The sequence below is a fragment of the Littorina saxatilis genome, linkage group LG2, assembly GCF_037325665.1.
Source record: "Littorina saxatilis isolate snail1 linkage group LG2, US_GU_Lsax_2.0, whole genome shotgun sequence".
Lineage (NCBI taxonomy): Eukaryota > Metazoa > Mollusca > Gastropoda > Littorinimorpha > Littorinidae > Littorina > Littorina saxatilis.
In genome coordinates, this window is record NC_090246.1 from 18,662,577 (window position 1) to 18,689,993 (window position 27,417).

Here is a 27,417-nt window from a genome sequence, read left to right on the forward strand (position 1 = left end):
ATACAAAAACGTATATAACAACGCTAAGTTCAAAATGTTCGGTTTAAAAAAAAGTTAAGCCAAAAACATCATAGACAAAAAACATTTAGAAATATTTTTAAAAACACAGAGAAGAAGAACTGAACGTGTGCAGAACCTTTCCGGAAGACGAGACAGCAGACGACGTAAATCTCAGCTGATGGCCGGCAGGACACACACGTAATGTTGTTTTGTCGAAAATGCTTTTGCAGCAGATTGTTGGCTTGACGTTTCTTCTGTACTAATCAGCACGCCGTGTAACAGAACACTTCATTTCCTAAAGATTAAAGTAAATACGACGGCAGCACATGAGATATACAGGAAGAAACAGGACAGATGGAGACACGCACGATGTCAGAAAATGACACACACGACTACCCCACAATATCGAGGCAGACGTTGCAATCAGCTATAACAGAGATAGCTTCGCAGTACGACAGTGATCAAAAACCACGACAAGTCATTCCCGAGGCTGTGTACATCGACGAACTGCCTGACTACGATGAATTCTTTGCCAAGTTTCTTGTGCCCAACCAGTTGGGCATTCTGTCAGAGAAGGCAACCAGCCTGTGGAAAAGCCGCAGAGAGTGGGTGTGTGAAGATGGGAGTCCCGATTTCGTTTTCCTACGACAAGCATTTGGTAAGACTGATGATGGCGGTGATGATGATGATGATGATGATGATGTGGAGGAGGAGGGTTGAGGTTGTATATATAGTGCGTCAATTTTCCAATTTACAGAACTTTCTTCTTTGTTTTGCTGTTGTGATATATTGTTTTTGCTATCATTGTATGTATACATACCCTGGATATTTTTTTACAAGTCTGTTGTAATTATCATTTGTGAACAGTACTTGTTGGGTACGATGGAAAGATGAACATTATTTTGTTCCGCAATATGTACAGGTCTACACAAAGAAATCATGTGTATGTATTTACATTGGCAGATACAGTGCAGAATCACATCAATAACCATCTAAAAGGTTGAATGACTTACACTTTTTCAGGAGTGAAAGTGAACAGAATTTTAGCTTTAGGACTGGTATTAACCCTTACACTGGTGCAATTCTGTAACACATGTTACATAGCCACTGGTGAATTAACATAGAGGAAAAAACGGTCATATAGGTTTTTGCATTCATGGGAGGTAATCGGAACCGACCAAACAGACTGAGCCAGTAGCGCGACATATGTCGTGACAACCAGGTGACAGTATACATAAAGTAGCGCGACATATGTCGCGACAACAATTAGCCTAAGGGTTAATAACATTTTTCTTGTTTTCCAAAGGGGAAGCAACTGTTCCTATTGCTGACTGCAAGTGCCAGGAGTTTTCTGCCCATGCCAAGCAAGAGATGAAGATGAGTGAGTTTGTGACCTACTGGCAGAAGCTTCGAGAAGCAGGTTATCCCTTGGGCCAAGAGAGTTTATACCTGAAAGACTGGCATTTCACAAGGTACGTGTAGCATGAACAGAAATAATCACCATGCAGGTGTTTGAAATAAAGCACTGTGTGCTCTTGACAGTATCAAAACAAAGACACAGAGACACATTAATAGGCAAAGATGCATACAGAATGACTCGCAATCACATTCGCATGCACACATGTTCTGTACACACATACACACACGCACACACACATAAACACACACACACACACTAGATAAAACAACTTTATTTGTTTTATGTCTCTTTTCTCTTTTTTCATATCTTCAGAATATTGCAAATAATGAACACTCCCATGACAGTCTAAATTTGTTCAACCTTGTTTACTAATTGCCAAGAGCTCCCACCCCCCACCCCTGGAAAAGGTAATAGTTGCTACCCTTGCATCATTGTGTCTTTGCAGAGCCTTTTCAGACTATGAAGCCTACAGTACCTGCCCGTTTTTCCGGTCTGACTGGATGAATGAATTCTGGGATGAGCGAGAGGACAGTGAGGATGACTATAGGTTCGTCTATATGGGACCGAAGGGAACCTGGACTCCCTTCCATTCTGACGTCTTTCGCTCGTTCAGCTGGTCGGCTAACATCTGCGGCAGAAAAAGATGGATCTTTTTCCCTCCAGGTGAGTGATTGACGACACAATTATTCATCTTATTCCCACAAGATGAGTGACAGATGACGCAAGTAATCTATCGAACCCTGTCAAAACAATCATGTTCCGTAAAACAAAATAGGAAAATCTGTGAAGTTCTGTATAACTTCTGTAGTTTGTATCTGGTAGGAGCCAAGTCCACTTTTCCAGTAAGTAAGAATGATAGGAGTGGAAGTTGTTTTTCCTCACTAGTGTCAAATGTATATTATTTTTATTTTTTGTGAGACTATGATCATTCGGAAGTCTTACTGCCTGTATTACAGGGGAGGAAGAGCACCTGAAGGACATACATGGCAACCCAGTGTATGACGTGATGTCGGAGGAGTTGAAGGACCCCACAAAATTCCCCAACGCTCACAGAGTGCAACACAGGATAGAGATTATTCAACACCCAGGGGAGACAATCTTTGTGCCCAGCGGCTGGCATCACCAAGTTCACAATCTGGTCAGTTGATTTATAGTATTTAAAAAAATTCCTTTTAATAATAATAATAATAACGATTACTTATATAGCGCGTAAACCTCGTGGTGACAAGCCCAGAGCGCTTTACACTTACATAATCATAATACAAACAAGGAAAGAGAACTAAATCCGAATAAATTCAAACATGGTCACACACACCCACACACGCACGCACACACGCGCGCGTGCACACACACACACAATCTTTCTTTCGTCATTGTAAACATATCTTTAACTTTTGATTAATAAGCTTTGTTTTATAGACTTATGATTCTGTTGGTGCTGCAGGCCTGAATGTGTCTGTTTCTGTATGTGTAACCAATACTCGATTAACCTTTGGAGGCAAAGCCAGTCAAACTGGAGTGAGTTTTGGCTCAATAAATAGCCCTTTACAAACTGCTAAGTGAACGCAAAGGTTCGCAAGAGCATACCAGGTGAGGACAGCAACCACACCCCATCACAAACATCTCTCCACATCTCAGAGGTGACGACAGCAACCACACCCCATCACAAACATCTCTCCACATCTCACAGGTGAGGACAGCAACCACACCCCATCACAAACATCTCTCCACATCTCACAGGTGTGCTGTCTACGAACGTACATAAAATAAACGTAGAGCTAACATTAATAGCTGACGCTCAAGGCAGGGAGACAACTCCAACAATGCAGAGCAGCTGCTGTGAATGGAAGACTACTATGTCACCCTGTCTCATGTGTTTTGAGTGTTTTGCTTTGACATGTTTTCATTGTTGTAGGCCCCGGCTATTTGCAGGGATCGCGTTTACGCACGATTTTTGCGTATTTGACGCATTTTAAAAGTCGCTGACGCGTTTTTTTCGCCGCGCCGCGTAAGCCATACGCAAAAATATTGTAACTTTTTCTTGTCTTCACGCAGCGCTTTTGCTCTGACTTAATAATCACCCGATCCTGAAACTGACTAAGTGACGACACACATGAAATCTGCGCGTCAAAACTAAAGTCCGTTTCTTTTTGCATCGAAGTATCGCAAACGAACATAACGAGGGTATTACCAGATAATGTCTTGTCGGATAATGAAACAGACATTAGCTGCTCTCCCATCTCGCGCTTCCAAAAGGCGGAAAGTGTGTCTAGTCGTATTAGAGCGGGAAACAAACTCGCAAGGCCCAAAGGTTGGAGACAGCAGGGGTGTTATTCGACAGGCGTGCGCGGAGTTCGACAGGAAAACTCGCCGTATTTAGGTAAGGAGTGTCTTTAAGTCTTTCGTGCGTGTTTTGTTTGTGTCTGTACGTGTTTTCGTAGTACGCAAAAATATTGGTCCGTGACGCGTTTTTTTCGTTTTGTTGCGTATGACTTACGCGTTTTTTAAAAAGCTAGCGCGATCCCTGTATTTGGTCTCAAAATGTTGCACTCTTTCTGATAGCTTTTGTTTTTCTTTCAATTCACCACAATTAATACTCTTGTTCATGTTCATCACGACGAAGAAAACGTGCTTAAAGCTTTAGACTTTTGTGACTCATCTACACATTCCTTACGTTACCTTGCTAAATCTCAGCACTACTTCTCTGTTTTTCTCATAAAAATTAACAGGTTTGAGTGAAAATGTAATGTATTCAACAGGTTTTGAATATATATATCTATATATATATACGACTTGTGTCTGTGTGTCTGTGTGTCTGTGTATTTGTGTATTTGTGTATTCGCCATGCACGGCCAAAGTTCTCGATGGATCTGCTTCAAATTTGGTGGGCTTATTCAGAGAGACCCCGGACACAACCTCATCGATGAGATATTTCAACACGTGCTCTCAGCGCGCAGCGCTGAACCGATTTTGGTTCCACCTCAGCTATTTTGGTTCCACCTCAGCTACCCGGGCCCCCATACCGACACACCATAGCCGCTACACCACATCACAACGCCAAAGTTCTCGGTGGATCTTTTTCAAATTTGGACACCGTATTCAGCTACACCCCGGACACAATATCATCGATGAGATATTTCAACACGTGCTCTCAGCGCGCAGCGCTGAACTGATTTTGGTTTTTGTGTTCATTTCACCATTATAAGTAACTCTTCCTTATCTTCTCCAGTGTTTGGCGTTTATCTCCCTTCCTTCGTGTGGCTTTCCCGTTCAGTTGTAAGTTACTACTATTTTTAGAATGTCACTGCGCTGTCCACTGCGCTGTCCACAACGCTTCCCTTGCACCCGTAAGTTGTTCTTACTGTCAAAGTGAAAAGGTCGAATCAATTTATAGCCACGCGAAAAATAAACTCTAACCTATCTCTATATATTTATAGATACAGATATGCATATATATATACGGCTTCTCTGTGTGTGTTTGTGTGTGTGTGTGGGCAAAAACCTGTGTATTGTAGAGTTCTGTTTGTGATGTGGTCTAGCGGCTTTTGTCTGTCTGTATGTTCTGGCATGTGAGAAGCCACAGCAGATAATATAGGGCTAAGAAATAAGCTCTAAAATTCTCAATCCCGTTTGACAGGACTTCGCCTTCAAAGGTGATTGTGGTGAACCGCAACGCTGTCTGTCTCTGTCTCGCGCCGTTCACCCCAAATTCCCGTTTCTGAGTTACTATTTTTAGAATGTCACTGCGCTGTCCAGAACGCTTCCCTTGCACCCGTAAGTTGTTCTTACTGTCAAAGTGAAAAGGTCGAATCAATTTATAGCCACGCGAAAAATACACTCTCACCTATCTCTATATATTTATAGATATAGATATACATCTACTATATAATACTGGTAGGGTTTTCGGTGGTTTTTCGATTCCTGTGACCAAACCGCGCGGATTTGTGCCTTCTCCTTCGGTTGCTATGCCAACGTGACCCAGGAAATCGATTCCGCTAGGTCCCGACTTCCAATTTTGTCCACGAACAAAGTTTGAAGAGGTTTGTCTCGCAAATTTGAGCAGACAACAGTGAACTTTGACCTGAACTTTGACATCGCGGCGAAAGAGATCTGTGATTGGTTCTTCTTCAACTTTCGGTTCGACTAAACACGCGACCGCACCTCAGACGAACCTAGCTGTGTGTTTTATTTCTCTACCCCAGACGAACCTAAAATAATAAGAAGATAGATAGATCTGTTTATCTGTTAATGGAACTCCAAAATATTCCATAGATTTGTTTACTAAATAGTTCGAAACATTATCACCTGATAAGTCGCCGTATAACCTTATAGGTTCCAGCGACTAAATATTTTCCCCCGGTTCAACCATAGACATGTACGTCATCATGATCTCCCCTTAATTTGACCGTTATTTTGGCTGTCTTAGTGAAATGGTAAGATATATCTCTATGTTTTTTACATGTAAGTGTTCGGAAAAAATACAGTTATAGCAGCTATGTACAAAAATAAGCAGCATATGCTCTTTTCGCCAAAGTAAAGTCCTTTTTTCTTCTGGTTTCTTATATGTGTCACAGCACACCGCAAGCTTTTAGGCGAATAGCAAGTGAGTGGTATATATATATCATCAATTTTATAGTAGACAACGGTGTAAAATACTTACCATGTTCATGTCCGTTATACGTTTTCAATATTCCATATGTGTCATTTAATTGTGTGTTGCTTGATGCCATGTATGTATGTGTGTGTGTGTGTGTGTACATGACTTTAAATAAGCATGGATGGATGTGTGCACTCGATTGTGTGTGTGAACCATGTATATATTTTCTGTTGTCAATTAGATATGTTATACTATGCGTTTGAATCATTAAGTATTTTAGACGTCATACTTTTTTTCGTATCTTCACGATGGCTTTTTACCCGTTTAAATTTTAATGCTTCCAACTTTCAAAGCGCTGCACGGCTGGGAAGAGATGCGCACTTTTATCACTGTTGTTCATGTAGACGTAATCATGGATTCATGCAAACGTCATACCTGCTGTATTTTATTTTGTTTGTTTGTATAGTCGCGTGCGGTCGCGCAGTCTTTTTGGTCAGTTCCGATTACCTCCCATTGATGCGAAAACCTATATGACTGTTTTTTGTTATTTTTCTCTCTGTTAATTCACCAGTGGCTATGTAACATGTGTTATACCTTATAGGTTCCAGCGACTAAATATTTTTCCCCGGTGCAACCATAGACATGTACGTCATCATGATCTCCCCTTAATTTGACCGTTATTTTGGCTGTCTTAGTGAAATGGTAAGATATATCTCTATGTTTTTTACATGTAAGTGTTCGGAAAAAATACAGTTATAGCAGTTATGTACAAAAATAAGCAGCATATGCTCTTTTCGCCAAAGTAAAGTCCTTTTTTCTTCTGGTTTCTTATATGTGTCACAGCACACCGCAAGCTTTTAGGCGAATAGCAAGTGAGTGGTATATATATATCATCAATTTTATAGTAGGTAACGGTGTAAATTACTTGCCATGTTCATGTCCATTATACGTTTTCCATATTCCATATGTGTCATTTAATTGTGTGTTGCTTGATGCCATGTATGTATGTGTGTGTGTGTGTACATGACTTTAAATAAGCATGGATGGATGTGTGCACTCGATTGTGTGTGTGAACCATGTATATATTTTCTGTTGTCAATGTTGTCAATTACATATGTTATACTATGCGTTTGAATCATTAAGTATTTTAGACGTCATACTTTTTTTCGTATCTTCACGATGGCTTTTTACCCGTTTAAATTTTAATGCTTCCAACTTTCAAAGCGCTGCACGGCTGGGAAGAGATGCGCACTTTTATCACTGTTGTTCATGTAGACGTAATCATGGATTCATGCAAACGTCATACCTGCTGTATTTTATTTTGTTTGTTTGTATAGTCGCGTGCGGTCGCGCAGTCTTTTTGGTCAGTTCCGATTACCTCCCATTGATGCGAAAACCTATATGACTGTTTTTTGTTATTTTTCTCTCTGTTAATTCACCAGTGGCTATGTAACATGTGTTATACCTTATAGGTTCCAGCGACTAAATATTTTCCCCCGGTGCAACGGCATAGACATGTACGTCATCATGATCTCCCCTTAATTTGACCGTTATTTTGGCTGTCTTAGTGAAATGGTAAGATATATCTCTATGTTTTTTACATGTAAGTGTTCGGAAAAAATACAGTTATAGCAGTTATGTACAAAAATAAGCAGCATATGCTCTTTTCGCCAAAGTAAAGTCCTTTTTTCTTCTGGTTTCTTATATGTGTCACAGCACACCGCAAGCTTTTAGGCGAATAGCAAGTGAGTGGTATATATATATCATCAATTTTATAGTAGGTAACGGTGTAAATTACTTGCCATGGTCATGTCCATTATACGTTTTCCATATTCCATATGTGTCATTTAATTGTGTGTTGCTTGATGCCATGTATGTATGTGTGTGTACATGACTTTAAATAAGCATGGATGGATGTGTGCACTCGATTGTGTGTGTGAACCATGTATATATTTTCTGTTGTCAATGTTGTCAATTACATATGTTATACTATGCGTTTGAATCATTAAGTATTTTAGACGTCATACTTTTTTTCGTATCTTCACGATGGCTTTTTACCCGTTTAAATTTTAATGCTTCCAACTTTCAAAGCGCTGCACGGCTGGGAAGAGATGCGCACTTTTATCACTGTTGTTCATGTAGACGTAATCATGGATTCATGCAAACGTCATACCTGCTGTATTTTATTTTGTTTGTTTGTATAGTCGCGTGCGGTCGCGCAGTCTTTTTGGTCAGTTCCGATTACCTCCCATTGATGCGAAAACCTATATGACTGTTTTTTGTTATTTTTCTCTCTGTTAATTCACCAGTGGCTATGTAACATGTGTTACAGAATTGCACCGGTGTAAGGGTTAACATTTTATTTTTCACCAAGAGAATATAATTCATTATATGCGGGATAATGTGCGGGGGGGGGGGGGGGGGAGGGGTGCAAACAACATTTTCACAAGCACATAACCAACAAAATGACATCGCATGCGCAGCACACAAAGTGCGTAGCACGGGTACCACTAGTATATATATATATACGGCTTCTCTGTGTGTGTGTTTGTGTGTGTGTGTGTGGGCAAAAACCTGTGGATTGTAGAGTTCTGTTTGTGATGGGGTCTAGCGGCTTTTGTCTGTCTGTATGTTCTGGCATTTGAGAAGCCACAACAGATAATATAGGGCTAAGAAATAAGCTCTAAAATTCTCAATCTCGTTTGACAGGACTTCGCCTGCAAAGGTGATTGTGATAAACTGCCACGCTGTCTGTCTCTGTTTCGCGATTCACCCCGGCGAAGCCGGGTATTCCTCTAGTATATATATATATATCTATTACCTGAATTTGTAGATTAGAACATGTAAATTTTTACTGTGCACTATCCTATCAAAAAACAAGAACGGAAAGGCATTGGAATGATGTTTTTAAGAAAACAAGACGTTCACGAGTACACCTTTATCAAATCAAATCAAATCAAATTAACTTTATTATCTCACATGGAGAAATTGCATTGGTGGTACATATAACATAAAGACAAACGAAATACTATTTGAATATATGTACCAATTAAACATTCTTCTCAACTAAAACAGCTGTCTGCATGCAAATCTGTTGCTGTTATAAGATTCAAAACAGATATGTAAAAGAGTCATACACAAAAAAGCCGTTCAATTCCGTATAAAAATCACAAACTACCACATCGAGCTATATGTCGTTATGAGTAGTTTTTTAAAATTAGTTATGATTAATTTTTAGATTGCGGGCCAAAGTGTTGTATGTTTTGACACCAGGAGGACACGATTTCCATCAACCACAACTGGCTGAATGGTTGCAACGTCCGGCGAAGCTGGCTGCATCTCGTGGCGTCACTAGAGGAAGTTCAGAGAGAGATTGGTGATTTCAGTGACATGGAGGGGTGGGATCAACAGTGTCAGGTGTGTTTTTGTTGTTGATAGTGGCAGGTGTGTTGTCTGGTTTGTTGACAATGGCAGGTGTGTTTCTTCGTTGATAGTGGCAGGTGTGTTTTCTTTTTGTTGACATTGTCAAGTGTGTTGTCTTGTTTATTGATGGTGACAGGTGTGTTGTCTTGTTCTTGACTGTGTCAGGTGTGTTTTTGTTGTTGATAGTGGCAGGTGTGTTGTCTGGTTTGTTGACAATGGCAGGTGTGTTTCTTCGTTGATAGTGGCAGGTGTGTTATCTTTTTGTTGACATTGTCAAGTGTGTTGTCTTGTTTATTGACGGTGTCAGGTGTGTTGTCTTGTTCTTGACTGTGTCAGGTGTGTTGTCTTGTTCTTGACTGTGTCAGGTGTGTTGTCTTGTTCTTGACTGTGTCAGGTGTGTTGTCTTGTTTTTAACAGTGTCAGATGTGTTGTTTTTGATGGTGTCAGATGTGTTGTCTTGCTTGTTAACAGTGTCAGGTGTGTTGTGTTGTTTTTAACAGTGTCAGATGTGTTGTTTTTGATGGTGTCAGATGTGTTGTCTTGTTTTTATCAGTGTCAGATGTGTTGTCTTGCTTGTTAACAGTGTCAGATGTGTTGTTTTTGACAGTGTCAGGTGTGTTGTCTTGCCTTTTAACAGTGTCAAGTGTGTTGTCTTGTTTATTAACAGAGGCAGGTGTGTATTTCTTAGTTATTGACGGTGTCAGGTGTGTTGTCTTGTTTATTGACCGAGTGTCAGGTGTGTTGTCTTATTTATTGATACTGTCAGGTGTGCTGTCTTGCTTGTTAACAGAGTCAAGCATGTTGTCTTGTTTATTAACAGTGTCAGCTGTGTTGTCTTGCTCGTTAAGGGTGTCAGGTGTGATATTGTTTTTTGTTTTTACGGTGTTAGGTGTGTTGTCTTGTTTGTTGACGATGTCAGGTGTGTTGCCTTGTTTTTGACGATGACAGGTAAGATCAGAGGGTTGTCTTGTTTTTTACGGTGTCAGGTTTGTTATCTTGTTTTTGACAGTGTCAGGTGTGTTCTCTTGTTTTTGACAGTGTCAGGAGTGTTGTCTTGTTTATTGACATTGTCAGGTGTGGTGTCTTGTTTTTAATGGTGTCAGCTGTGTTGTCTTTTTTTATGGTGTCCGGTGTGTTGTCTTGTTTTTGACAGTGTCTGGTGTGTTGTCTTGGTTTTGATGGTGTCAGGTGTGTTGTCTTGTGTTTGATGGTGTCAGGTGTGTTGTCTTGTGCTTGATGGTGTCAGGTGTGTTGTTTTGTGTTTGATGGTATCAGGTGTGTTGTCTTGTGTTTGATGGTGTCAGGTGTGTTGTCTTGTGTTTGAAGGTGTCAGGTGTGTTGTCTTATTTTTGACGGTGTCAGGTGTGTTGTTTTGTTTTTAACAGTGTCAGGTGTATTTTCTTTGCTGAGAGTGGCAGGTGTAATGTCTTATTTTGACTGTGTCGGATGTGGTGTCTTGTTTTTTGACAGTGCCAGGTGTGTTGACTTGTTTATTGATGTTGTCAGGTGTGTTTTCTTTTTAACAGTCTCAGGCGCAGTCTCTTTATTTTTAATAATAATAATAAATGAGCATTTATATAGCGCAACATCATAACTTTACAATTATGCTCTTTGCGCTTGACACATTTAAAATTAAAACACAGTTATTCAAGCATTTACATCTACATTCATAGTCAACAACGCTTAATTAATGTGTGTGTGTGTGTGTGTGTGTGTGTGTGTGTGTGTGTGCGTGCGTATGTGTGTGTGTGTAATTTTGTTGTGTTTGTGCATGACTTTTGGGTACATGGGATTCTGATGTGAATACTGAAAATATGTTGTGTGTTTGTGTTTACTATTTGTTGTGTTTGTGCCAAGTACTCCTTCTAGTCCTTGGTTTGTGCATGTATATACATATATTGATAGATGTGGTTCTGTTGTGATTACTGAAACTATTCTGTGTCTGTATGCGTGCCTGTATATATGCATGTACATGTGTGTGTGTGTGCGTGCGTGCGTGCGTGCATGCGTGCATGTGTGTGTGGAGGAGAGTGAGGGGCAGTAATGGGATGAGGGGGTGGGGAGGGGGGGGGGAGCTACGTGGTGGCACACTTAGGCACCAAATCAGTTGGTTGGGCGCTCATTGTCTTTCTGTCTCTGCTTCCACCACCAACCCCCCTTCCGCCTTTCTTTGACACAAGTCACGCTTTAACAACGGTTTGAGAATACAATCATCACTTTATTTATTTTTAAAGAAACAAACCTGACTCCAGAATGTCGCGGTGTCCTTCTTTGACAGCCTTTTGTTATCGCTATTTGACACAGCTCCAGGCTAGTGGTTTATTCAATGCTTCTATTGCGTGTCATTTCCCCTTCATTTCCAGCCTTTCAATTCACCAGCAAAATTAGATCTTGTTCGTTACTGTGAAACCTGAGTTGCCTGGCCGTATTGTTTTTTTCCCCCTGAACAGCCGTTTTCCATAACGGCAAGGGCCAGTTAATTGAACTGTGACGCGATCAATGGGAATGTGTACGGATGATTTGATAGCTTTCACATTTTTAAAGAGCAAATAACAAAAGCCGACTTTCATTGTCAGTGAGAGTTTTGTTGTTGTGGTTGTTGTTGTGGACCACTTTTTGTTTATTGCTGATAACTAGCTTGTTTTCTTGCGAAGAAGTTTCATTTTGTGGTTGGTAGTCCTTCTCTCTTAGTTTAATCGTTAGGCCTAATTAGAGTGAAATAGCTTTGATAGAAATTCAGCAAAAATTGAATACAGAAAAAATCACAAATGGTCCATATTAGGAGCCTGGGCGCCCAATATGGACCAGTGAAGCGGCCTTCACGAATTACTGTAAAAAGCCCCCTATACTTCAAAATAACATGATACAACTAAGTGTGCAAGTCAGACTAATTCAAATATACTTTAGATTAAGCTGTTTCGGGTTGATGAGAGCATTATTTGAAGCACACCAGGAAACTGAAGAAGCTTATCAAAAACAGAGTGAAAATAAGTGAAATTATCAACTTCCACAAAATAAAGACTATTTGTTATATTTTTTTGAAATCTCGAGGGCTAGGTATAGGTTATTTTCACCAAGCTTCTTAATGAATTTATTAAAATTGCCTTTAGCTTTTATTTTCTTCGATTTGTTGAAGGTGGTCCATATTAGGGGACTCACACATACTTTGAGGTTTTGCTATTATTTTTTGTTTGCAGTAGAAACTCGGGGTACACACTGCTCATATGAAACAAATACGGTCTTAGCTGTCATATATAGCCATTTTTGTGTGATAAAAGCTTTGGCTGTGGACAGAAACGAATCCGTTTTAGGCGGCACATTTAGAGTGAGCGCTCCCAAAAGTGAAAAAAAGCGAAAAAGCCTAACGGTTTTGAGGTTTGTGTTTCTGCAACTGTTTTGACATGTGCAACTTATCCAGAGAGGGTGCATAAAGCGAATGAAATTGTTTTGAGCGCTCTAGCGCCGTTAGCTTGTCAGAACAGGAGGTGGTCCATATTAGGAGCTGGTCCATATTAGGAGCCTTTCCCCTATACAATATATCTTATACTGAGAAAAATAGTCTTTTCCAATTAAAAAACAAAATAGTCTGTTTACGGTATCCCGACCGACCCTATTTTTTCGCGCGACCCTAGACTTTTTTGGGGCATTTGGGAGAAAAAAATAAATTTTTAAATAAATAAAAAAGTCTCTTTTTTTTGGCAAAATAACTTGCAAATGTTTTTTTGGAGGGGGAAAAATAAATCCCGACTTACCGACCCTATTTTTGTGTGCCTATGTTACTGTAAACAGACTATTTTTTTGTGTGTGCCTAGTCTCAAGTTTCACGCAACACTGTTTGAAAACGAAAAAAAAAGAGCTAGAGATTTGAACCCTATTCTCATACTTCCAGGGTTTGAATACCTCCAGACATAATACAAGATTGGTTGACGCTCGAGAAATTTCAAGTAAACAGCGTCAGCGGGGTCATTTTGGGAAAAAAGCTAAAGAGAGAGAGAAAAATATCATGTTCTTTGGCGTTTCTTAAACTAAAACTTTGCAACTTCACATGCTCCCATAGTTTAATGGCCTGCAGACATTACCCAAGTCTAGTTGTCCTTTGTCAAGGTCACAGGGGGGTCACATTCGCGTTGAAATATGAAAAATGATTATTTTCTTGAGGGTTTTTGAAGTAAGATCTTTGAAACTTCCCCCACTTTTAGGGTTTAGTAACCTTTAGACATGACGTCACAACTGAGTTAAGAACACTCTTCTGGAACGTTTATGGTGCTAGAGCAGCAGGTTATTTCTGATTCATGTTTTGTATGACGAAGTTGAGCCATATGGGCATTTGCTGTTCTTGTAAATACACTAATTCTCCTAAATGTTTTGTTTTTGCAGAGGATTCTAAAAGCCTTGAGCGGTATTGACTTTGTCGAGTTCCTACGATTCGTGGAATCCATTGCCAAACGACGCATAACAGCGCTGAACATGTTGAAAAACAAGTCAACCAAAAACGAAGTCGAAGAGTGTTATGGATCAGAAAGTCATATCTCAAATATAACATCAGCAGATTGGCGTGGAAGCAGAGAGGAACACATATTTCGTGACTGCAAGGACAGAGAGAAGAAAGATCTTGAAAAAGGAGAGGAGGTTGAAAAAGCATGTTCAGAAATGACAGAAGACAGGCATTCGCTATTGTCAGCTGGCTTTCAATCATCTCATGGCCACCATCCTAAAGAGAATAAAAACAAACTGTCCCGTAAAATGACACATCAACATGTCGATGCATCTCAGACTTCATTAGATGAAGTCTCTGCCAATTGCAAACACACAGGCGGGTTTTTACCGCCTGAAACTTTGTTTGAAACGGCACACAAGCAACCTCAGATTTCACAAGAAACACAATTAAGACAAACGGAATCTGCCCCTACAGCTTTCTCAACGCCAACGCAGGATTCACACAGAGGCTTGCCTAAACAAGCTCTGAGCGCACTTGAAACACACAACACTGAGCACTACGAACACTGCACGATGATGCTAGACCTAGTTGACAGCTCCTGCACAAAAGCAGCATCAGGTTCAGATCGTCGTCCTCACTGGAGTGTCTGCAACGTTAACCACGCTCTCTTCGATCTGGCCAGCGTGGCACTCGTGCTGAAACACATATCGAAGACGGGTATTTATACGTCAGCATCGCTTGAGGTAGACGTGTCTGGAAATGAAGAGTCGGAATGTTTGTCTGAAAACTCTGCTGCTGTGTCTTCTACAACACCTTATGGGACATGTGACAAGCAGGAATCGGTTTCTGATCAAGGTGAGGAAAAGGTCGACGGATACTTAGAACATTGTACAAGAAAAGAGGAGCCTGAAAACATTTCTGAGGCATTCTCAAAATCCGTAAGCTTTACAGACAATGATAAAGGATGTCCTCCTGTACAATTTGACGTCAACAAGGAGTTGGAGTCGCAAAACTGTGGGGTTGAGGGAGATATGGAAGCCGGTGATAGTGTCTCCACTAGTGAGGAGACTGGGATTGGTAACGGAGAGTCTGCTGTGGACATAGACTCACTTTTGAGCGTGATAAGTCAAACTCTGCGCACGTTCGATATCACCGACATTTTCGATTGTAACTAAGTTGTTGCTGTTTTTGCTGCTTAGGAGTTTACAAAAAAAGGGGTGTGTGAGAGGTTTCTAATTGGTCTATGTGTGTGTGTGTGTGTGAGTGTGTGTGTGTGTGTGTGTGTGTAGAGTGAGAGTTACTGGGTAACGAAGAGAGAGAGAGAGAGTGTTATTCGTATGCGGCATAGTGTACTTGCGTATGCGCATTACATATGTGGTTTTATGTGAATGCATAATTATTGCGCATTATGAGTATTTATTTCCTGCTCCTAAAATGCAGCTAGTTTGATTCATAACAAGCGTTCTGTGCTATGAACATCTCCGATTTTTTTCTATCACAAAGTCTCCTTGAATTTACACCTGAAACAGCAAAATCAGCCATCCACCTCCCTCCTCCCCTACCACGTACGTGACCCTGCACCAAAAGGCGGGTCACATCCCTAAAATGACTTATGAATATGTAATGGCATGTGTTTTGATTTTGAGCTTCACAGAACATAGTACCATGGCGGTATTTTGAAAAACAACTCCGGTGATTTCTTTTATGCCGACTAAGGTATTTTGACCAGAATAGAGTAAAAGACAGATGTCTTACACTTATCCATGTGTAAATTGCAGTCTTCTGTCATGTGTTTTTGATGCCACGACAAACCGAATGCATAAAACTTGAGTTCTTTTTATGCCTTTCCATCTGTGTGTGTGTGTGTGTGTGTGTGTGTGTGTGTGTGTGTGTGTGTCACTGTGTGTGTGTGTGTGTGTGTGTGTGTGTGTGTGTGTGTTGTTTGAATGATTGTATGTGTGCGTGTGTGATGCAAATTTACAGAAATGTAATTCCAAACATAAACATTTATACTTTGCTATTGTGTCTTTTACCATTCCTTCAGTATCAAAATGTGCGTGCTGCAGTGCTATCGCATATTGAAACACACACACACACACACACACACACACACACACACACACACACACACACACACACAGTCACACACACACACACACACACACACACACACACACACACAGTGACACACACACACACACACACACACACAAGCTCGCACACAAACATTCAAGTTTTTTTCGCTCTCTCTCCACATACACACGTACAAACTGTCTTTGCCTCTGTCTATGTGTGCGCGCCTCTCTTTCTCTTTCTTTCTCTCTCTCTCTCTCTCTCTCTCTCTCTCTCTCTCTCTCTCTCTCCCCCCCTCTCTCTCTCTCTCTCTCTCTCTCTCTCTCTCTCTCTCTCTCTCGCTCTCTCTCTCTCAGATTAAGAGACAGCAGTAGGATATTGCGAAAGATCATTTTTCAATCATTGAACAGAATAATGGTTGAACTAGGATTTGTGTACCTGCAAAACATTACTCGTGATCGTATTTCTGTAGGCTCCAGAATTTGTCATTTTGACATAACCGTGCGTACCTGCGAAACATTACCTGCTATTCAGACTTAATTGGTCGTGTGACAGACGTTTTCTTCCACACGAGATTACGTTGATTGTCTAACGAAGCCGTCAGGCTGAGTTAGACATCAGCTAATCGAGTGTGGAAGAAAACTCTGTCACACGACCAAGTCAGAATAGCATTTATGTCTCACAGCTTCAACAGAGGAGAGAACAAACACGTTTTGCGTACTCAGGCTTGACAAACCTAAACACAGGAGCAGCCATTGTGGAGAGATCTACTTTTTGACGAAAGTGACCGAACAACTATGAATGACGTCTCAGTATATATGAATGACGTCACAGTCTTTTGAAGCATCGCAATCTTCATGACGTCTGTCTGTGTCTGCATCCGCGAAATGTTTGTTCTTTCCGGGATCTTTGTCATCTATGTTCATAACTCTGTCCTTCTAGATTCAGACTTTCCAAGGGCAGCTAAATTCGCGTATGGAAACAGTTCTGTCGTTCTTTCTTTCTTTCTTTCTTTATTTGGTGTTTAACGTCGTTTTCAACCATTCAAGGTTATATCGCGACGGAGTTCTGTCGTCTGGGATGCCGTTTTCAGTATTCTCAGCGTTGAAGAATTTGTAAAGAGAGGAAACGATAACAGCAGGAGAAATAAAAGTCGTGCCGGTGTGCATTTTGGGGCTTTTGGAGGGACGATTTCGAGTTTGAATCCGTTCTTGCACATGCCCCAAAGCGTGTAACATACATTATCCTACATAGGGCCTACGTGAGAGAGACACCCGTGAGATAATAATCGTTCAAATCACACGTGTGTATATCATGTAAATGAGGTCATGTCAAGCAAGTCTGGCAGGGACCTGTTTTTCCACTGCTTATGATGCCAAAGTCACCGAGACAAACGTCATTATAGAAGAAGAAAAATTGCGCTCGCTAATTACCCTCGATGAATAAAACTAACACGTCACGCCACACTTTCAGAGTGACGTTTCTTTGCTTTGACGTAATAGATTGCACGAGGCTTCAGAAGAGATCGATGTTCCAAAACAAGCGTCTTCAATTTAGCTGCCTCGAATGCCGGACATTTTCAGTAAAATACACGTAAGTACAGTATGTAGGATAAACAGAATACTAGATGGCTTGCTGTGTCGTACCAGATTCACACTCGTTGCTTTTTCAAATAGTGAACAGCTCGCTTTCGCTCGCAGTTCAATATTTAAAAAAACAACTCGTGTAAATCTGGTACGACACAGCAAGCCATGTAGTATTCTCTATATCTTGCACACGTTTGCTTTAGTAGTGGCAAAGAAGGAAAGCGTGTGACATTACTTATGATCGAATGTCTGTAGGCTGTGCGTCACAGTAATTTCACAGTTTGTCATCTTTTCATTTTGCTTTTTAAATAAAACACATGGAACCAGTTTTCTGTTCAAAGTCGTTTGGTACCCTTATTCCAGAATTTTACATTTCGACCTAACCGTGAAGCCGATTTATTTAGTGACGTGCTTCAACGAAAGCAAACATTGCACACTCAGATTGTTTTGCACAATGTTTGCTCTTTGACAACTTCCCCACTTCTCCCTGGCGTCACATTTCAACAAACGCCTACCGCAAATCCTGACGGAGATGGAAAATTTATTGAGGATGATATGGTTAAAAAAAAAAGAAGGGAGTGCAAAACGAAGCTCGATCATTGTATTGAGGAATTTCGCCATGCAGGCCAACGAAAGGTGAATAGGTTTGTTAAAAGAAAAAAAAATTTCAGCACCAAATACACAAGCCGTCACCGGCTGTAAAAGTGATACAAACACAGAGACAACAAGACAAACAGATTCATCAATACATTTGTTTGACGCAAAACGTGTTAAACATATTGATTTAAAGTTTGGGTTATTATTAACATCGATTTCAAAGAAAGACATTCAATTTTGGAAAGTCTGTATACATTTTCAGACAAGGATTGAACACTTCACAATGTGAGTAGAAACATTGTGTTTGGAAGTTTTACATCATCACAACTATCTGTGAGGTGTGCAGAACAAAACTCTAAACTTATATCGAGTCTGCTTTTTGAGTCACTTGAGAAAAAGTGACTCTATGTAATCGGTCAGTGTTAGTCTGTCCGGCCGGCCGTCCGTAGACACCACCTTAACGTTGGACTTTTCTCGGAAACTATCAAAGCGATCGGGCTCATATTTTGTTTAGTCGTGACCTCCAATGACCTCTACACTTTAACGATGGTTTCGTTGACCTTTGACCTTTTTCAAGGTCACAGGTCAGCGTCAAAGGAAAAATTAGACATTTTATATCTTTGACAAAGTTCATCGGATGTGATTGAAACTTTGTAGGATTATTCTTTACATCAAAGTATTTACATCTGTAGCCTTTTACGAACGTTATCAGAAAAACAAGGGAGATAACTAGCCTTTTCTGTTCGGCAACACACAACTTAACGTTGGGCTTTTCTCGGAAACTATAAAAGTACACCTTAACGTTGGACTTTTCTCGGAAACTATCAAAGCGATCGGGCTCATATTTTGTTTAGTCGTGACCTCCAATGACCTCTACACTTTAACGATGGTTTCGTTGACCTTTGACCTTTTTCAAGGTCACAGGTCAGCGTCAAAGGAAAAATTAGACATTTTATATCTTTGACAAAGTTCATCGGATGTGATTGAAACTTTGTAGGATTATTCTTTACATCAAAGTATTTACATCTGTAGCCTTTTACGAACGTTATCAGAAAAACAAGGGAGATAACTAGCCTTTTCTGTTCGGCAACACACAACTTAACGTTGGGCTTTTCTCGGAAACTATAAAAGTGACCGGGCTCAAATTTTATGTGAACGTGACTCATTGTGTTGTGAATAGCAATTTCTTCCTGTCCATCTGATGCCTTATATAATATTCAGAACTGCGAAAGTGACTCGATCGAGCGTTTGCTCTTCTTGTTTCGTCTTACATACAATATTTTGTATCACATTATGGTAATGCTGATACCTCATAGATATTTGGTAGTGTCATAGCCCCCCCCCCCCAACACACACACACACCCCTCTTGTACTAAGCTGAGAGATAAAAAGTGATGTAAAGACAGACCTTTTCAGAATAAGAGTAGGCTACCGTCTTTTAGAATAGACATTGTATTCTTTATTTGAGTAATTCCATCTACTAAAGTTTTGTCAAGTTTTATATCAGGAAACGTAAGAGAGAGAGACAATGACAATGACAAATCTTTATTTTTCGAGGGTGACAAGAATAAGCATAGTTATGCTTTTTTGCATCTGGCCCTCGCCCTAAAGAGGGACTAAACTTATTTTACTATAACTATGACTAGGGAAAAAAAAAGAAAAAAAAAAGGTTACATAAAAACATTAATGGTAGAACATATAAGTTTATGTACATGAAGCGCATTATGTAGAAGCATTGTAGATCATAAGGTTGTGTTCAAAACTGGGTGTAAAGCAATGAAGATAAACGCAAAGTAAGCATACTTTGCAACAATACATTAGCTCAGCAAAACAATGTATTACAGAGCCAAATCTTCGTGATTTGGTCACAATAAACCATAATTCCGATAATGAACAACTGTATACAAAGAGAACATACCAATCAAGTTTATTTGTTCATAGAGTTCATTAAATGGAAAGAATATTTGGTTCTAAAAGAATCCGTATTGGTGGATTGGCGCAGGGCGTCCGGAAGAGCGTTCCAGAGGCTGCTTCCTGAATAAGCAATTGACTTGATTTAAATAGGTCTATCCAAGGATGCAAATTTTGGAAGTTTTACATCATCACAACTATCGGTGAGGTGTGCAGAACAAAACTCAAAACTTATATCGAGTCTGCTTTTTTCGTCTTACATACAATATTTTGTATCACATTATGGTAATGCTGATACCTCATAGATATTTGGTAGTGTCATAGCCCCCCCCCCCCCCCCCCCAACACACACACCCCTCTTGTACTAAACTGAGAGATAAAAAAATGATGTAAAGACAGACCTTTTCAAAATAAGAGTAGGCTACCGTCTTTTAGAATAGACATTGTATTCTTTATTTGAGTAATTCCATCTACTAAAGTTTTGTCAAGTTTTATATCAGGAAACGTAAGAGAGAGAGACAATGACAATGACAAATCTTTATTTTTCGAGGGTGACAAGAATAAGCATAGACGCAAGGTAAGCATACTTTACAACAATACATTAGCTCAGCAAAACAATGTATTACAGAGCCAAATCTTCGTGATTTCGTCACAATAAACCATAATTCCGATAATGAACAACTGTATACAAAGAGAACATACCAATCAAGTTTATTTGTTCATAGAGTTCATTAAATGGAAAGAATATTTGGTTCTAAAAGAATCCGTATTGGTGGATTGGCGCAGGGCGTCCGGAAGAGCGTTCCAGAGGCTGCTTCCTGAATAAGCAATTGACTTGATTTAAATAGGTCTATCCTAGGAAGAGGAGTGTTTAGTTTTATAAAGTGGTGCGAATTCTTCAAAGAGAATTTTGAACAAATGGTTTCGGGTGCATTTTCTGTCATAATTTTATGCATCATTATTCCTTTGTTATATTTCATTCTCGACTTTAGAGGTTTGTTTGTTTGTTTTTGCTTAACGCCCAGTCGACCACGAAGGGCCATATCAGGGCGGTGACTTTAGAGGTAGGACCCCTATGTTGATGTAGTCTGAGTCGGTGAGAGTAGTCTGTTTGAGTAATACTACTTTTAGCGCTCTTTTGTGTAATCTGCTGAGTAGCTTTAGGGAATTATCACTTGCTGAGTCCCATAGAGTGGATGCGCAATCAATAAGAGACTGAATATGAGCAGTGAAAAATAACTTCCTGGCTTGACAATTAAGGAAGTGTTTAATTCTAGATAAGAGGTACACTTTCTTTGACACTAAATTACTAAGTTGTTCAATGTGAGTTGACCAAGACAGGTTGTTTTCGATGTGGGCACCTAGAACTTTGTGATGGTCGACTTTTTCCACTATATTGCCGTCAAGCATTAAATCGGGACCAGTTGAGGTAAAATTCTGTCGTTTCTGTCTAGTTGTAATTATCATATATTTGGTTTTCTTTGGGTTAAGAGACATGTGATTTAGGTCAGTCCATTCTGTCAGCTGGTTTAGACTCCCTTGGAGGGATTCTGATAAGCGAGTTACATTTTTGTTACTGGAGTGAATTGTGGTATCGTCTGCAAAAAGTTCACATAAATGTTGAATATAAAGGGGGAGGTCATTAACATATATTGAGAAGAGCAGAGGTCCTAATACCGATCATTGTGGTACACCATAATCTACAGCTTGCATGCTCGATGCTCTAGCGTTTGTAAGAACTGTCTCTTGTCTGTCAGAGAGAAATGAACTAACAAGATTGATAGTATCAGATCCGACGCCATACAAACCAAATTTTCTAAGCAATAATGTGTGATCAATTACGTCAAAGGCTTTTGCAAAGTCTACAAAAAAGGCACCACAGAATTCATTATCGTTTATTTTGTCCAACCACTGATCAACAAGAGAGATTAAGGCAGTGTGGCAGGAATGCCTAGCTCTAAATCCCGATTGTTTGGGATGGAATAAGTTGTTTTGGTTGAAATGTGCTAGGATGTGTTTGTTGATATGCTTTTCAAGTGGTTTTGATAACACAGACAAAATGGAAATTGGCCTATAATTTGAGGGGTCTCTTTTGTCACCTGATTTAAACAGAGGAATGACTTTAGCCTGTTTCAGGGCGACTGGAACATATTTTTTGTCTAAACAGAGATTGTAAATGTAGGTAAGTGTTTCAGAAATGACGGGGGCTGACAATTTAAGAATCCTACCATCAAGCACATCGAGCCCCCTGGTGCCTGTTTGCTTGAGGTGTGTAAGTGCGTGAAAAACTTCAGGTACTGTAAGAAGGGGAATTTTGCTTGACATGAAATTTGTTTTTTGATTTGCAAAATTCTTCCAAAACTTTCAAATCATTTAATTTGGACTTATCATTTTTAATCACATTTTCAGCTATTTTAGAAAAATGTGTGTTTAAATCATCGGGAGATATGTCCTTGATACAACTCGAGAGAGAGAGAGAGAGAGAGAGAGAGAGAGAGAGAGAGAGAGAGAGAGAGAGAGAGAGAGAGGGAGAGAGAGGGAGAGAGAGAGAGAAAGAGAGAGAGAGAGGGAGAGAGAAAGAAAGAGAGAGAGAGAGAAAGAGAGAGAGCGAGAGAGAACAAAGAGAGAGAGAAAGAGAGAGAAAGAGAGAGAGAGAGAGAGAGAGAGAGAGAGAGAGAGAGAGAGAGAGAGAGAGAGAGAGAGAGAGAGAGAGAGAGTAAGTTGACTGTTCAGGCGTCTGTACGAGTATTTGTGTGTACAATTAAAACAATCTTCTGGCTCACATCTAAAGTCATCCGTACCTATTGCATTTTTATATTCTCGCCAGAATGGGTACGTAATTGTCTTTTAAAGCGCTACCAGGCGTTGAAGGTGTTGACTTATTTAGGTGTAACACGCTTCTTTCAACACTAGGGACTGCTTGTTAAATCGTCAATGCGTGGCGGGGTCACATATATAGCAACGTTCGCGTTCCGAACCGTCACCATTTATCGACACTTTCACCATTCAACCAGAACATTTTCAAAGCAAGGAGGACAATTATTTTGTCCTTAACGGTTATCTCACCGTGTTGCTATTTTTACATTATTTTAGTCAAGTTTTGACTAGATGTTTTAACATAGAGGGGGAATCGAGATGAGGGTCGTGGTGTATGTATGTATGTATGTGTGTGTGTATGTGTAAAGCGATTCAGACATAACTACCGGACCGATCTTCATGAAACTTTACATGAGAGTTCCTGAGTATAATATCCCCACCCGTTTTTTTCTCTCATTTTTTGGATAAATGTCTTTGATGACGCCCTATCCGGCTTTTTGTAAAAGTTGAGGCGGCACTGTCACGCTCTCATTTTCCAACCCATTTTGTTGAAATTTTGGTCAAGCAGTCTTCGACGAAGGCCGGTCTTTGGTATTGCATTTCAGCTTGGAAGCTTAAATATTAATTGATGAGTTTGCTCATTAAAGTTGGCATTAAAATCGAGTTTTCGCAAACAGATTTAAGATTAATTGCATCGTATTCTTCATCAAATTCTGAATGAGAAAATATATACTTATGTCATGTTTACTCTTAAAATGTGATCACAATTAACGAAAATAGGTTAATTAGTACTACGATTAAAATTTACGAAATCTATCCAAATTTGATTTCATCTTATCCTTTATGATTTCCTGATTCCAAAAACATATATATATAAGATATGTTGTATACTATTCAAAATAAGCTCAGAAAGTTAAAAAGAATACAGAAAACGCGCTTTCCTGCTTAGCGCAATACCCTAACGCGTTGATCTGGCTTGTCAATTTCATTTTGTTTTGCACGTAAAAAGTTAGCGATTTCCTTCTCACGGGGATTTACGAACTTGTCTTCGTCTTGGTGAAAAATTGCAGTGCGTTCGACAGCTTGACTAAATGTAGTCATTTCGCCTTACGCGACTTGTTTAATTATTTGTAATTATATCGTTGTTGTTGAGTGCTCACCTTGCAACCGCTGCTTTTGGAAAAAAGACGGGCCCGTTTCTGGGCGAGTGCTTTTGTGAACAAGAAACAATTAACAAGTGGCTCTATCCCATCCCCCATCCTTTCCCCGTCGCGATATACCTGACGTTAAACACCAAATAAATAAAGAAAGAAAGTTTCTGGGCGCCTGCGCGCGTGTGCGTGTGTGTATGTGATTGCGTGCGTGCGTGCGTGCGTGCGTGTCGTGCGTGCGTGCTTGTGTGCGTGCGTGCGTGTGTGACTGTGTGTGTGTGTGTGTGTCAGGGCGGCTCACTGTAAATCTGCATTTGTGCGTTTACTCGAAATGATATGCTTGTACTCAGTTTCTGAACACTTTCTTTTAACTAACAAAGAAAATCTATTTTTAGGTGTAGAGAGCGATTGCTTTGTGATTCTAAAAACAACAAGTCGCGTAAGGCGAAAATACAATATTTAGTCAAGTAGCTGTCGAACTCACAGAATGAAACTGAACGCAACGCAACGCAGCAAGACCGTATACTCGTAGCATCGTCACTCCACCGCCCGTGGCAAAGGCAGTGCCCGTGGAATTGACAAGAAGAGCGGGGTATTCGTTGCGCTGAGAAGGATAGCACGCTTTTCTGTACCTCTCTTCGTTTTAACTTTCTGAGCGTGTTTTTAATCCAAAGATATCATATCTATATATTTTTGGAATCAGGAACCGACAAGGAATAAGATGAAAGTGTTTTTAAATTGATTTCGAAAAAAAAATTTTGATAATAATTTTTATATATTTAATTTTCAGAGCTTGTTTTTAATCCGAATATAACATATTTATATGTTTTTGGAATCAGCAAATGGTGGAGAATACGGTAAACGTAAATTTGGATCGTTTTATAAATTTTTATTTTTTTTTACAATTTTCCGATTTTTAATGACCAAAGTCATTAATTAATTTTTAAGCCACCAAGCTGAAATGCAATACCGAACCCCGGGCTTCGTCGAAGAGTACTTGACCAAAATTTCAACCAATTTGGTTGAAAAATGAGGGCGTGACAGTGCCGCCTCAACTTTCACGAAAAGCCGGATATGACGTCATCAAAGACATTTATCAAAAAAATGAAAAAAACGTTCGGGGATTTCATACCCAGGAACTCTCATGTCAAATTTCATAAAGATCGGTCCAGTAGTTTAGTCTGAATCGCTCTACACACACACACACACAGACACACACACAGACACACACACGCACATACACCACGACCCTCGTTTCGATTCCCCCTCGATGTTAAAATATTTAGTCAAAACTTGACTAAATATAAAAATCAGAAGGAACCACTCCCCCCCCCACACACACACCCACACTGCCTTTTGGACCCAACCATGCGCTTACTTTGTAGTAGGTTTTTGGCGAACGAAAACGCCCCACATATGATGCTGATGCCGAACCAAATAGTTAGTTAGGTACTCTAAAATAAGATGATGATTGTTTCATTCGTACCTTTATTAAGAAACCGAGAGAAAACGCTGTAAGTGTAATGTTTGGTCACAACATCGAATTGTTTTTGCTAGAATCCTGACCCTCCGCGGAGCTGCGAAAACAATTTTGCCACTTGTGTTTGCCGTCACGATCTCATAATTATTTCATTAGAAACTGACACATATCTGGAACAACATTGAATTGATTGTATTGATGACACTTCATTTTGCAGCCGTATAGGCTCAGACAATAACAGGCATTCATGCGAGATAAAATCTATAGCTGCAATAAAAATGGACAAAGGAAAATTCGCTAGATGGAACAAACTAACGAACAAACAAGCAAACAAACAGATAACCAAATAACGAAGAAACCAGCAAACAAACAGATACACATATAACGAACAAACGAACGAACGAATGACCGAACGAACGAACGAACGAACGAACGAACGAACGAACGAATCAAACAAACAAACAAACAAAATCCGGTTATTGTTAAATCGTCTTTCTTCTTCTTCTTCTTCGTTCATGGGCTTAGACTCCCACGTTCACTCATGTTTTTAGCACGAGTGGATTTTTACGTGTATGACCGTTTTTACCCCGCCATTCAGGCAGCTTACGCCGATTTCAGGGGAGGCATGCTGGGTATTTTCGTGTTTCTATAACCCACCGAACTCTGACATGGATTACAAGATCTTTTCCGTGCGCACTTGGTCTTGTGCTTGCGTGTACACACGAAGGGGGTTAAGTCACAAGCAGGTCTGCACATAAGTTGACCTCGGAGATCGGAAAAATCTCTTAACCCACAAGGCGGCAGCAACCGGGATTCGAACTCACGACCTCCCGATTAGGAGGCCGATGTCTTACCACCACGCCACTGCGCCCGTCAAATCGTCTAGTTGTCTTATTGTTATCATTCGCAGTATTTATTTTTTGAAACAAAAATCAGCAGTGTTGTACGTGCAACAATGAAGAGAGCGAACAGAAAAATAAGCACGAAGCATAAGTTTAAGATTATTCGTTATCCCCCCCCCCCCCCCTCTGCTTATTTCCATCTGTAAACTGGAAGGGGTGTTTATATAATTTCAATAACCACCCCAGCAACCAAAAACTAAGCACCAAGCAATCAACCCGAATCCTTGATAGCTCACGGGTTGAGAAGCTACACTTTGTGGGCACTACTGCCTTTTAGCGACGGAAAAGTTCCGAACACTTAAATGTAGCCTACGTACTATACGTTTATGGAGCAGACAACCCAAACATACTGCATTTAAACTAGTAACTACATGCTTGAACACATGGAACTCAATATAAAATCCATGAGTTCGGTTGTTTTCTGAATTGAAATCTACCTTGTACAAACCATCGGCGCGAACAAGTTCACAAGGCAAGTAATTTACTCTCATACTTTGTATAGAGACAAAAGTAGTTCCCCATTTAGATTTATATAACACTATGCTATTTTGACAAAAGACTGCAAACCTTCGGTCAATTTTCAACAATATTTCATTTTATAAACAGATCTCACGCAAACAAATGCACATCAATTTCAAGAACACGTCTCACGCTTTAGCTGGATGCAGAGCTCTCAGAGGTCAATACAAAAATTTCACGGAAATGCACTTAAACGTTGACACCTTGCTGGTGACTCAAACTTAATAAGTATCACACGTTCCCACCATTTAAGATGTAATCGTCAAGAGACCATTACTGCTGAAAAGTTAGAATTTGGTCTTTACATTACACAAAATGTCTTTGCCTTATTGAGATAATCAGTCAATCACTCTCCGCCCGGGCCAGCCCCTCCGCCCTCTACCCGCCTCCCCTTATCCTACTACATTCACTTACCCCCAATCGCAAACCCCCCTTGGGGGACATTTCGCATCAATTGCTTGTGCACGTCTTCAATGATTTTTCATCCCAGCCAGCCAGACAGC

General features: G+C 40.1%; 1 protein-coding gene across 1 annotated transcript; it reads left to right on the top strand.

The window, feature by feature from the left end:
* The first annotated feature begins 156 nt into the window (after positions 1-156).
* LOC138958403 (uncharacterized) lies at positions 157-15,760 on the top strand. The gene is made up of 6 exons (XM_070329543.1): positions 157-658; positions 1,307-1,472; positions 1,866-2,083; positions 2,377-2,558; positions 9,291-9,434; positions 13,818-15,760. Exons 1-6 carry the CDS (start codon positions 355-357, stop codon positions 15,051-15,053), a joined length of 2,250 nt encoding a protein of 749 aa, XP_070185644.1. The 5' UTR covers positions 157-354; the 3' UTR covers positions 15,054-15,760.
* Positions 15,761-27,417: the final 11,657 nt, after the last annotated feature.